This window comes from Scyliorhinus canicula, chromosome 1 (genome assembly GCF_902713615.1).
Source record: "Scyliorhinus canicula chromosome 1, sScyCan1.1, whole genome shotgun sequence".
NCBI lineage: Eukaryota > Metazoa > Chordata > Chondrichthyes > Carcharhiniformes > Scyliorhinidae > Scyliorhinus > Scyliorhinus canicula.
The window spans coordinates 248865942-248880244 of NC_052146.1; the positions used below are offsets into that span (position 1 = coordinate 248865942).

General features: G+C 45.7%; 1 protein-coding gene across 7 annotated transcripts in view; it reads left to right on the forward strand.

The window, feature by feature from the left end:
• Positions 1–14303, forward strand: part of lpgat1 (lysophosphatidylglycerol acyltransferase 1) — a 205774-nt gene that overhangs the window by 48958 nt on the left and 142513 nt on the right. For all 7 annotated transcript variants that reach the window (XM_038810932.1, XM_038810979.1, XM_038810970.1 and 4 more), the window contains one exon: positions 705–823. In XM_038810932.1, the coding sequence (XP_038666860.1) occupies positions 705–823 (119 nt within the window). The remainder of the gene's footprint in view (positions 1–704; positions 824–14303) is intronic.

The window sequence follows — 14303 nt, forward strand, 5'->3', positions numbered from 1 at the left end:
CTGACCCCGCCACTGTCTAGGTTGTCAGATAGCTTGTCTGACATCCAGTATTCAGTGAGTGAAAATTTCCTCTTTAGGAAGACCAAAACCATTAGTTTTGCTATGTCGCGAACTAGCCACCAACTACTTTCCTTTCCCTCCAGTTGTCTAATGCTGTTTGTGACCTTGATATCATATTGAATTCCAAACTAAGCTTTGACCATATCCATGCCATCATTTATTTCCACCTCCATAACATTGTCTGACTTCACCCCTGCCTCAACTCTATTGTTGCTGAAACTCCTCATCCGTGTCTTTGTTGCCTCTGAACTATCCCTGGCCTCAACTTTACAACCCTCCCAAGAAATCTGCGCACCTCCAATTCCGGGCACTTGAGCATCCCTGATTTTAATGCTGTATCATTGGTAGCTGTACCTTCAGCTGCCTAGGCCCAAAGCTCCTGAATTCCTTCCCCAATCTTCCTTTCCTGTTTTAAGATGCTCCTTGGTCTTTGACCAAGCTTTTGCTTATCTGCTCTAATATGTCCTCATGTGGCTCAGTGCAAAATCTGTTTTGATAATGCTCCTGTGAAGAGCCTTGGGTGGATTTATTATTATGTTAAAGAATCTATGTAATACAAGTTTTTGTTGTTGTTACGAATGTGATGGAAGTTGGTTTTACAATGGATTGGTGGCATCTTGCTACAAATACTTTTTCTTTCCTAGTGGTTGAATGGGGAGATGATGTGAAAGCAATTACTGAAGATGAAACCATGGTCTTGGTGAATCATCAGGCGACAGGTGATGTCTGCACCCTCATGATGTGTCTCCAAGACAAAGGAACGGTAGGGCCTGCAACCTTCTGACGGTTTGTCTTTGTGTTACAAGTCTGAACCAACATCCTTATATTTCATGTTCACTTTATATGATGGTATTGCTAGCTTATTCTGAAGAACAACGGTGAAATATTAAAATAATTTATACCAATCTCTGGGGAAAAATAACTTTCTGCCAAGTCTGTGAATGCCTTGCTCCATGAGTTACTTTCCCTCATGACTCACTGGTTAACCCCTCCAATATGAGTTTTTGAAGAAGTTAACTCTGTTCTGTTGCTGCACCAAACTTGGGAAATAGTGTCTGGTAAGAGTCATACACCTAAAGTCTATATATTTTTTTAAAACATTGCATGCAAAATCACATGGTGGTCAAGTCTGGAAATTCGCTGTGTCTGAATCCATCGTTTTGGCCATGCATTTAATAATCTCTACTAATTCTTCAACCACATCTCTGCATCCATTCCTTTAGAAAATTTTCTTTCTATATTTTCTTATCTTGTTTTTCTACATTAAAGGGATATGCAAATACAATTCTTATAACTTCACACTAAATTTGCAATTTTAAAGGACTGCTTTGTCCATTTATATCAAAATTTTGACTTTTTTAAACTTGCCATGGCGTCCCTGGTAACTTAGTAAATTTATTGAGTTAGTTGTTGAATTATAGACCAGAGGTCCCAGCTACTATACCCATCAATGAGTCGCCAGTCGAAAGATGAGCTTAGCTAGACGGTCTCTCTTATGATCTGTTTGGCTGTTCGTCAAATGAACGTATGATAGAATGATTGTCAAATTAATTTATGACCGAATGATTATGTAAGAAGCTTGCAGTACTGAAAGCCCATGGATAATAATTTGCAAATAAAACTTTTTCATGGCTACTGGGCTGACAAATACATCACATCTGACCATATTGCAATTTCAGTTTATAATGTCTCTTGTTGATGTTTAAATTCCAAGGTGTATCTAGCTTTCATTAAATTCTTGTGCTGTATTGTCTATGAACCATATAATTTCCAGCAAATGTTAGAAGCATTTATAAGTGAATACATTGATTTTCACCATCTGAACAATATGAGATCCTATCAATCGTTGATTAATTAAATATTATTTAATGGAAACCTAACAAATCAATCTAAACGCATTAATAACAATATTTAATATTTTTAAATTGTGTTTTTTTTTCTTAAGCACATTTACTATCACACTAATTTAACATTACAGTGCTTTCATTGCAGCTTGCAACGGAAGATCTTTTCTCTGGCTAACAGATCTGAAGTTTTACATTTCACTAAATGATTTGAGATTGGCACTTTGGATTATTGACTGATTGGATTAATTTTCTAAAATTGGATAGTTTCTACTCGTCATAGATTTGGGTTATGCTATTTATATGGATGAAGAAAATAAGTAGGTTACTTGTAGCTAGGGTGATCATTTTTGATGAAAACAATTGCCTGTTTCAAATTAGAAAGAAGAAAGACTTGAATTCATATAGTGCCTTTCGCAACCTCAGGACATCTCAAAGCACTTCACAGCCTAGTGCAAGAAGTATTTTTGAAGCATGGTCACTGTTGCAATGTAGAAAATACAGGAGCCAATTTGCGCGCACAAACTCCCAAAACAGGAATGTGTCACTGACCAGATAATCTATGTGATGCTGACGTCTGGTGACGGCATGTCGGTGGAGGACGCACATTAGGTGGCTCCTGCTCAAAGCTCTGGTTTTTGGACTTTAGTGCCCGGTTTCGGGGGCGGTTTCTGAATGAACTGGTACAGTAAGATATAAGGAATGTGGGAGATGTCGAAGACCCAGAAGAAGTCACTACAAAGAAGGGGGCAAGCGAAAATCTGTCGTTGACTGAGTTGGTGAGTCCGGCGGGAAGAAAGATGGCAGGGGTTGGATCGCTGGGTGGGGTCACTCCCCTCACAGTGGAAACTCTGACCGAGGTAATGACTGGAGACTGAGAGGCAGTTCACCAAGCACATGGAGGTGTGGCAGAGGGAGATGATGGCTGCGATGAAAGCGTGTGTTGAGGAGGCGATTCCCCGGTGAAGGGGGCAGTGTCTGTGAGGTGTGAAAGGTGGGGGGGGTGGGATCAATACTGGGAGAGGTGTTTGCAAGAGGAAGTGGGTGGGGGGACACTGAGGGAGGGGCGAGGGGTTCGACGGTAACAAACGGATGGGGCAAGTCAGGCCTGAGGGGCAGGGCCCAGGGTTATGATGGCGGATAGGCGGGGCAGGATGAGAGACCCCCAGTCAGAATAGTGACGTGGAAGGTGAAAGGGTTAGAAGGGGGAACCGCTGAAGCGATCGAGGGTTTTCACATATTCCAAGACATTAAAGGCAGACGTGGTGATGCTGCAGGAGACCCATTTGAGGGCGTCTCGGCGATCTCCGGGAGGATCTTGGAGGAGGATTAAGATGGTGGGAGGAAGAGCTGGAAGAGGGACTGTGGTGTGAAGTGCTGCGGAGGACAAATGCTTCGACTTCATGTGCGAGGGTGGGGCTGATGAAGCTGAAGGTAGTGTTCAGGGCGGAGGGGATGGAGGGGGTGGAGGATGTCTGTGAGCAGTGTGGGATGGGCCCTGCGGACCATGTTTGTCCTGCCTGAAGTTGAAAAGATTTTGGAAGACTATGTTCAGTACAAGAGGCCTCCAAATTCCACGTGTGACCCGTGGGGGCCGCCATCTTTGCCACCCGCCCTGTGGGGGCCGCCATCTTCGCCACCCGCCACGTGTGACCCGTGGGGGCCGCCATCTTGGAATCACCCCGCCGCCTCCCGGAAGCCCTGCTCACCAGATCGTACGCTGGCCTCTGCTACCCTCAATTAGCCCACCCACCTTCTTTTTTTTTTTTTTTTTTTATAAATTTAGAGTACCCAATTATTTTTTCCAATTAAGGGGCAATTTAGTGTGGCCAATCCGCCTACCCTGCACATCTTTGGGTTGTGGGGGTGAAACCCACGCAAACACGGGGAGAATGTGCAAACTCCACACGGACAGTGACCCAGGGCCGGGATTCGAACCCGGGTCCTCAGCGCCGTAGGCAGCAATGCTAACCACTGCGCCACCGTGCTGCCCAGCCCACCCACCTTCTGAAGCTCGCCTCCAACACCCTGTACCAATCTCAACCTCATCACGCACTAAATCCATGATGGCCGTCCGGATCAACGGCCACGAGACGACCTGCCTCTTCGACTCCGGGAGCACGGAGAGTTTCATTCACCCAGATACGGTACAGTGCTGCTCCCTCCCAATTTTACCCGCGACCCAGAAAATCTCCCTGGCTTCCGAATCACATTCCGTGGAAGTCCGTGGGTAATGTGTCGCAACCCTTAGAGTACGGGGTGTCGAGTACAAAAATTTCAAGCTCTACGTCCTCCCCCAACTCTGCACTGCCCTACAACTAGGTCTAGATTTCCAATGCCACCTCAAAAATCTTACCTTGGAGTTCGATGGACGTCTGCCCCCTCTCTTCATCTGTAGCCTCTTGACCCTTAAGGTCGCCCCAACCCCGCTCTTTGCTAACCTCACCCCGGACTGTAAGACCGTTGCCACTAAGAGCAGACGATACAGTGCTCGGGACAAGGCGTTTCTCAGGTCGGAGGTCCAGCAACTCTTGCGGGAAGGGATCATAGAGGCCAATACTAGCCCCTGGAGAGCCCAAGTGGTGGTCGTCAAAACTGGGAAGAAGCACCAGATGGTCATTAACTACAGTCAGACCATCAACCGGTACACGCAGCTCGATGTGTACCCTCTCCCCTACATATCTGACATGGTCAATCAGATTGCGCAGTACCGAGTCTTCTCCACTATTGACTTGAAGTCCGCGTACCACCAGCTCCCTGTCCGCCCGGAGGACCACCAATACACTGCCTTCAGTGCAGATGGCTGCCTCTACCACTTCCTCAGGGTCCCCTTCGGCGTCACCAATGGGGTCTCGGTCTTCCAACGGGAGATGGACCGAATGGTTGACCAGTACATGCTGCGGGCCACGTTCCCGTATCTGGATAATGTCACCATCTACGGCCATGACCAGCAGGACCATGACGCTAACCTCCAACATTTCCTCCACACCACCAAGCTCCTTAACCTAACATACAATAAGGAGAAATGCATTTTCCGCACAACCCACCTAGCCATCCTTGGCTACGTTGTGGAAAACGGAGTTCTAGGGCCCGATCCCGACCGCATGCGCCCCCTCCTGGAACTTCCACTGCCCCAAGGTCCTGAAGAGATTACAGGGGTTCTTTTCCTATTATGCACAGTGGGTCCCCAATTAAGCGGACAAGACCCGTCCACTCATTAAATCCACCATTTTTACCCTGACGGCTGAGGCCCGCCTGACCTTCAACCGCATCAAAACAGATATTGCCAAAGCCACGATGCACGCAGTAGACGAGTCCATCCCGTTCCAGGTGGAGAGCGATGCATCTGACTTTGCTCTGGCCGTTACCCTCAACCAGGCGGGCAGGCCCGTGGCTTTCTTGTCCCGTACCCTCCAGGGCTCCGAAATTCGACACTACTCTGTAGAAAAGGAAGCCCAGGCCATCGTGGAAGCTGTGCGACATTGGAGGCATTACCTGGCCGGCAGGCGATTCACTCTCCTCACTGACCAACGGTCGGTTGCCTTCATGTTTAACATTACGCAGCGGGGCAAGATCCAGAATGACAAGATCCTAAGGTGGAGCATCGAACTCGCCACCTATAATTATGATATCTTGTATCGACCTGGGAAGCTCAATGAGACCCCAGATGCCCTATCCCGCGGTACATGTGCCAGCGCACAAGTAGACCGACTTCGGGCCCTCCACAATGACCTCTGTCACCCGGGGGTAACCCGTTATTTTCATTTTATCAAGGCCCGCAACCTGCCTTACTCCATCGAGGAGGTCAGGACCATGATCAGGGACTGCCAGGTCTGCGCGGAGTGCAAACCGCACTTCTATCGGCCGGATAGAGCACACCTGGTAAAGGCTTCCCGCCCCTTTGAGCGCCTCAGCATCGATTTCAAAGGGCCCCTCCCCTCCAGTGACCGTAATGTGTACTTTCTCAACATCATTGATGAGTACTCACGTTTCCCTTTCGCCATCCCGTGCCCTGACATGACCTCTGCCACATACGGGTGGGAGGACACAATCTCCCTTCGGGACTTAGCACCCGCAGGTTCCCCAGCGACCATCACCACTACCCCCGACTCTACACTGTCTCCCTCCGTTGCTATTCACGACTCTACTCTGTCTCCCTCCGTTGCTACTTACCCGGAAGACGACACGCTCCTGGATATGCAGGCCTCAACACTTCATCCGACACCAGTGTCCTCGCCACAGCTGGGACTGAGGCGATCACAGCGGAGGGTCAGAGACCCCCGACAGACTCTATCTCTAATTCAACCCGTCCACTTCACCCCCACTGGACTCTTTTTTTTGAACAGGGGGTGAATGTGGTGAACCACTGTATTATATTGTACATACTGTTATTGTACTTACTGTTCTTACTGTTTGTTACATGTCTGGGTTTGTACCTGCTGGCTCCGCCCCCTCGGGCTCAAGTATAAAGGTGGCTAACCTCCAGCCCTGCCCTCGTTCTGGGACCGACTGCCAGCAGGTATCGTTTAGCTGATTAAAGCCACAGTTTACTCTTCCGACTTTCATCTGTCGTCATTGATGGTACATCACCTAGTGAAGGTTAAGTTCAAGCTGAGCAAGGTGAAGGAGGGGTTCTACAATTGTTGGAATTTGTTTATCATGCACTTTCAGGAGATGGTTACCTTTGACTACTGTGGGGGAGGGAGGGTTGGGGCGGTCAGGGATTTTTATTTGGAGTTGTTTTTGTATTATGAAAATGCTGAAAATCTGTTGATTACAAATATTTTCAGTGATGCTGATTGAAGGATACTTAGTAACTAGGACACTGGCAACAAGTTCCCCACTCTTCAAAAATAATGCTGTGAGATATTTTAGGACCATCTAAAAGCCCCATTCCCTCCTCTTCAGTTCTGTTACCCTATAATTTGTGCTCAAAGGCTGAATAATCTCCACCAGCTTTGTGCTCAAGGGCTGAATAGCTCCACCATCAGACTCCAGTGGAGGTCGAGGGAACAGTCATTCGTCTGTGATTTTCCCAAAATTGGCCAATTAATGACTAGAAGGAATGCACACTGTCAAATCAAGGACGGCAAACCTTCAATTGGAGGACCAATTGAAGGCCTTCCAGCTTGAAAGCAGCAGGTAAATGAGGGAAAGGGCACTTCAAAATGGAAGTGCCTTCTCTCCACCTTATTAAAATTCAAAATAAAAGGCTTTCACAGCCAGGCCAACACTGTGGAAAGGAACCTCAAGGGAGTGGGCATCTAAGCCTGCCTTGGGTGCTGGTCTGCTGCCAGGAAATCACTCCCCTTGGAAGAACCTGGAGCTTGACTGGAAAATCTCAGTCTGCCTCCTACATCAGGCCTTGATAGGCACTTAAGCAGGTCAATTAGCTAACTGCTATTGTGGGACTGATGCCCCTTCATCCCATGACTGCCTTCTTTGTTCCTCTTTCATTGAACACATTAGGAATTTATAGCTTTATAGCATCTTGTGTTTTCAGCATCTTATGCTTTCAGCCATGTCTCAATCCCCTCACATCCAATTAATTAGTGAAGTGTCACTAATGTCATTGAAAAGCCAATTTGCATACAGCAAGATCTTCAAAACAAAATGATGGGCAAATATTGACCGAGGGGGAGAGGGGTTAGTTTTTGATTTGCTGTAGCAAAGAACTGGCATTTTTCATGATGGTCCAAGTCCTGCATGAATCTAACTATAGATTTTACTCTTCCAAGTACAGAAACATTAAATTAAACCCACTTAAAACTATGCCTTATTTCTAATGTTTATCAATACAAATATAAACCCCTTAAAACTACCTTTTGTTTTCCTAACACAGTGGAAATTCCAACTCCGTAGTAAAGTAATTGGATCGTAGGATCCGTACGTCATTCTGCTGTTTGTATTAGCAGAAAAGTTTCCAACATCCAGGTCACTTCATGTTCTCATTTTTGCTTTACATATTTGCATTAAGATCTATCTGTTTATCGTGGGTACTTCTATTGCCAATCTTATTTTTTTTTTTATTCGTTTGTGGGACGTGGGCGTTGCAGGCCGTGTTATTGCCCATCCCTAGTTAAGACTCAACCACATTGCAGTGGGTCTGGAGTCACATGTAGACAAGACCAGGTAAGGATGACCGATTTCCTTCCCTAAAGAACATTAGTGAACCATGTGGGTTTTTGCGCCAGTCGACAATAGTTTCATGGTCATCATTAGACCTTTAATTCCAGATTTTTATTGAATTCAGATTTCACCATCTGCAGTGGTAGGATTTGAACCTGGTCATTACTCTGAGTTTCTGGTTTACTAGTCCAGTGACAATACCACTATGCCACCGCCTACCCTCTGAAGAAAGAATACCAGCTGAGCAACAGCTGGGATTATTAGAAGACTGCAGTTGAGTGAGGCTGTTTGTAGGAGGTCGTAATCGTCTTATAGGGTATACAGGCCAAGGGCTAATTTTGTTGAATCTAAATAGGAAGCTGCATTTCTCCACTTTAAAGCTGTGCAGACCTCTACAGATTCCTGCAACAGGATCTGCTGGATCAGGGGCCTTGCGTTGATTGTCAGTCACCAGAGTTCTTAACCTCTTTGACACTGACACTGGTTTCTTCCAACCTGCTATAGGTGACATCTCCTGCATCGCTCAGTCTGTAGCACATGGATGTATAAACGGATAGCAATATTAAGTCCCAAGTCACTATGTTGTGTACAAGATTGTGTCTAAATTAGATGTGGAGATGCCGGCATTGGACTGGGGTGAGCACAGTAAAAAGTCTTACAACACCAGGTTAAAGTCCAACAGGTTTGTTTCTAATCACTTGCTTTCAGAGCGCTGCTCCTTCCTCAGGTGAATGAATAGGTAGGTTCCAGAAACACATAGACAAAGTCAAAGATGCAAGACGATACTTTGAATACGAGTCTTTGCAGGTAATTAAGTTTTAAAGGTTTTGACGGAGCAACTGGAGAGGGGGATAATCACAGGTCAATTGTGAATTGTCTCAAGCCAGGACAGTTGATAGGATTTTGCAAGCTCAGGCCAGATGGTTGGGGGGTGAATATAATGCGACGTGAATCTAAGGTCCCGGTTGAGGCCGTACTCGTGTGTGGAACTTGGCTATAGGTTTCTGCTCGGCGATTCTGTGTTGTCGTGCGTCCTGAAGGCCACCTTGGAGAACGCCTACCCGAAAATCTAAGGCTGAATGCCCTTGACTGCTGATGTGTTCCCTGACTGGAAGGGAACATTCTTGCCTGGCGATTGTAACGCGATGTCTGTTGATCCGTTGTCGCAGCGTCTGCATGGTCTCGCCAATGTACCACGCTTCGAGACATCCTTTCCTGCAGCGTATGAGGCAGACAAGGTTGGCCGAGTCGCATGAGTATGTACCATGTACCTGGTGGGTGATGTTCTCACATGCAAGGTGGTATCCATGTCGATGATCAGACACGTCTTGCAGAGATTGCCATGTCAGGGTTGTGTGGTGTCATGGTCGCTGTTCTGAAGGCTGGGTAGTTTGCTGCAAACAATGGTTTGTCTGAGGTTGTGCAGTTGCTTGAAGGCAAGTAGTGGGGGTGTGGGGATGACTTTGGCAAGATGTTCGTCTTCATCGATGACGTACTGAAGGCTGCGAAGAAGATGTTGTAGTTTCTCCGCTCCAGGGAAGTACTGGACGATGAAGGGTACTCTGTCTTCTGAGGAGGTCGGTACGTTTGTTGGCTGTGGCGCATTGGAACTGTCGCTCGATGAGTTGAGCGCCATATTCAGAGGGTTTATCCATAGGGGATGGCATCTTTAATGTGTTTAAGGTGGAAGCTGGAGAAGTGGAGCATCGTGAGGTTATCTGTGGGCATGCGATAAAGCAAAGTGTTGAGGTGACCGTCCTTGATGGAAATGAGTGTGTCCAAGAATTCAACCGATTTTGGAGAGTAGTCCATGGTGAGTCTGATGGTGGGATGGAACTTATTGATGTCATCATGTAGTCCTTTCAGTCTAAATTTGAGGTTTCTGTGTGGTTCTGCTCCATCTGTCCAAACAGTTCTTGGTAGTGAAATTTGCAGGTTTGGGTGAAGCTCCCAAGGAAGCCTTGGAAAATTATTTTAAAACATTTTCATTACTATTTCATGGGATGTGGCTGTTGCTGGCAAGGCCATCATTTGCTCTCCAGATATAATTGTCCTTGAGGTGGTGGTGGTGAGTCCTTCTTGAACCAATGCAGTTCATGTAATGCAAGGACATCACAGTGTTGCTGAGGTGAAAGTTCCAGGATTTTGACCCTGCAACAGTGAAGGAAAAACAATATAGTTTCAAGTCAGGATGGTGTATGGCTTGGTGGGGAATGTGCAGGTGGTGGTATTCCCATGCAACAGCTCCCCATGTCCCTAGGTGGTAGAGATTGAAGGTTTAGAAGGTGCTATCGGAGAAGTCTTGGCAAGCTGCTGCATGAAACCTTATGGATGGTGCACACTGCTGTCACTGTACGTAGTAGTGGAGGGAGTGAATGTTTTAGCTGGTGGATGAAATGCCAATCAAACAGGCTGTCTTGTCCTGGATGGTGTGGAGCTTCTTGAGCTTTAGTGTTGTTGGAGCTGCACTATTCCAGGCAAGTGGAGACTTCCATCACACTTCTGACATCTGTCTTGTAATTGTGAGCAGGCTTTGGGGAGTCGGGAAGTGGGTTCCTCACCTCAGAATTCTCAGCCACTGATCTGCTTTTGTCACCACAGTATTTATATGGCTGGTCAGGTTCAGTTTCTGGTGTAGTGCATCTTGTAGATAGTACAAATTGAAGTTGTGGTATACTGGTGATTATTGATAGGCTGGAGATTTAGGCTGGTAAATGAAGTGCAGAGCACAAGCCCTTTTTTCTCTGGATAAGGTCAAGCTTCTTGAGTGGGTGCAGCTCCAGCAACATTCAGGCAAATAAATAGTATGCTGTCCCACAGCTAACTTGTGCCGTGTAAGTTGTGGAGAGCCTTTTTGGAATCCATAAATGAACCACTCGCTACGGAATCGTCAACCTCTGATTTGTTGTGGTATCCACGGCATTTATGTAACTAATCCAGTTGAGTTTCTGGCTCATGATGATGAAGAATATATTGATGGGTAATACTATTGAATGCCAAGAGTGGCTGGTTGGACTGTCTCATTGAAAATGGAAATTACCTGGCACATTGTGTGGTGTGAACATTCCAAATTGGCCTAATCCTGGATTTTGTTCATGTCTTGCTGAATGTGGCCATGGACTGTTTCTTTATTTGAAGAATTGTGCAAGAATCTGAAAATTATAGACATCAGTTAGCAGCTTTCCTTTTGACCTTGATGAAGGGAACAGCTGTAGATAGATAGGGCTCGGAATGCAGCCCTCAACATTTCCTCCAACAATATCCTGGTTGTTGTTGTGATTGTTGGCAACCATTTGTCACCCACTGGTGCTGCCCTTGATCCCCATTCATGTGTAAAATGGGAACTATGATGCCATGAGATGCTTCCTGATGTCAGAGGCAGTCGGTCTTGCCTTGCTTCTGGAAACCCACTTTAATGTCCATGATTGGACCAAGAGTATAATAAGGCCTGGAACTAAGTGGCCATGGAACCCTAACTGAGAAATAGTGAGTGCGTAATTGGTGATCAACTGTCTCTTGGTAGCCCAGTTGACCACGCCTTTCGTTGTGTTGCTAATATGCCAATGATTACTTTTTCTTTCTTTTAAAAAAAAAATTTAGAATACCCAATTTTTGTCCAATTAAGGGGCAATTTAGTGTGACCAATCCACCTAACCTGCACATCTTTGGATTGTGGGGGTGAAACCCATACAGACATGGGGAGAATATGCAAACTCCACACGGTCAGTGACCCAAGGCCCAGATCGAACCTGGGTCCTCCGCGCCGCAGGCAGCAGTGCTAACCACTGTGCCACCGGGCTGCCCAATATGCTAATGATTGATGGTACGCTGATGTGGTGGCAATTGATCGGGTTGGATTTATTTTGCATTTTGACATGGAACATGCTTGGCATTTTCGCGTTCTTTGATAAATGTACTACAGTACTGGACCAGCCTGGTTATTGGCAATGGCTAACTCTGGAGCAGAGGACTCCAATAGTGCAGCAAGAATGTTGTCTGGGTCTACAGCCTTTATAATCAATCTATTGATGTCAAGCGAAATGAATCTAGGGCAGCATGGTGGCGCAGTGGTTAACATTGCTGCCTACGGCGCTGAGGACCCGGGTTCGAATCCCGGCCCTGGGTCACTGTCCATGTGGAGTTTGCACATTCTTCCTGTGTCTGCGTGGGTTTCACCCCCACAACCCAAAAGATGTGCAGGATAGGTGGATTGGCCACTCTAAATTGCCCTTTAATTGGAAAAAATAATTGGGTAATCTAAATTTATAAAAAAAGAAAAAAAGTGAAATGAATCTAATTAGCTGAAATCTGGTATTTGTGATGGTTGGGACATAAGGAGCAGGCTTTCAAGGTGCATTATTCGGCACTTCTGGCCGAGTATGTTTGTAAATACATTAACTTTGACTTTTTCTACTGTGGTTGAGGAGAGGAAAGTTTGTGGAGATAGCAACTCTCGTTGCATAATTATCCACTACTGTTCATAATTTTTGGCAGAGTACAGAACTTTGACCTGACCTGTTATTTGTGGAATCACCTATCTCTACCTACAGCATACCTCCTTCACCAATTAGCATGAGTACAATCCTGTGTTGCAGCTTAACAACGTGGCACCTCATTTTCAAGTCTGCTTGGAGTTGCTCCCAACATGCAATCCTACATACCTCTTTAAACTAGGATTGGCCATTCAGCTTGATGTTCACGGAGGACTGAGCAAGGTTATGGGCCTTGAGAACACAAAATGTGATGGTAGTCAGTCCTGGTGGCAGTAATCAGTTCTGCTGGTGGAACAAGCACCTGATGGATTCCCCAATTTGTGCTGCTATATCTGTTGTTATATCCCGCCCAGCACGGCTGCGATGATGCATGACAATGGAGGATACCCCCTCCTCTGAAGATAAAGCTTTGTCTCCATGAGGACTACGCAGTTATCACTCTTACCACGGAAACACACATAATGCAACTTCTAGTGGGTGAGGTTAGTAAGTGAATTTTCTCTCACCGTCTGTCATAAACAGATGGGGAGGGTTTCAACTAAAAAGGCAGGGGGATGGGAACCTAGGCAAGGAGGCAGAGGAGGAGGAAAGGACAAAATCAAAAGACAGAAAGGGTAATAAGAAAAGTGATGGGCAGAGAAATCAAGGGCTAGATTCAAACAGGACCACAATGAAAAATATTGGGAGTGAGACTAGTAATGTTAAAAAGACAAGCTTGAAAGCTTTATGCCTGAATGCAAGGAGCATTCGCGATGAAGCGAACAAACTAATCACGCAAATAGACGTAAACGGGAATTATATAATCGGGATTACGAGACATGGCTGCAGGGTGACCAGGAATGGGAACTGAATGTCCAGGGGTATTCCGTATTTAGGAAGAACGGACAAAAAGGAAAAGGGCGGTGGAGTTGCAGTGCTGCTTAGAGGGAATTAACACAGTAGTGAAGAAGGATATTAGCTCCAGCAATGTGAAATCTCTATAGTTAGAGCTGAGAAATGCCATGGGGCAAAAATCATTAGTGGGTGCCATTTTTACACCTCAAACTGCAGTGGTGATGTTGGGAATGGCATTAAACAAGAAATTCTAGATGCATGTGATAAAGGAACCGCAGTAATTATAAGGGATTTTAATCTTGATATTGATTGGGCAAGTCAAATTGGCCACAATATCGTACAGGAGGAATTCCTGAAGTGTATACGGGATGGTTTTGTATGCCAATTTGTTGAGGAACCAACTAGAGAGCAGGCCATCCTAAACTGGGTACTATGCAATGAGAATGGAATAATTGGCAACCTAGTTGTGTATGACCCCTTGGGGAATGAGTGGCCATAATATGATAGAATTTTTCATTCAAGATGGAGACTGAAGTAGTTGCTTCTGAGACTAGGGTCCTCAATCTTAATAAAGGGAACTACGATGGCATGAGGCACAAGTTAGCTATGATAGATTGGGAAATGCTACTTAAAGGGATGATAGTGGATAGGCAATGGCAAACATTCAAGAAAAGCATAGGGGAACTGCAACTAATGGTTTATTCCTGTCTGGCATAAAAGTAAAACTGGAAAGGTGGCCAAACCATGGCTTTCAAGGGAAATTGGAGATAGTATTAGATCCATGGAAGAAGCATACACATTGGCCAAGAAAAACAACAGGTCTGAGGATTGGGAGTAGTTTAGAATTCAGCAAGAAGGACCAAAGGATTGATTAAGAAGGGAAAAATAGAGTACGTGAGTAAGCTTGTAGAGAATATAAAATCCCACTGTAAAAATTTCTACA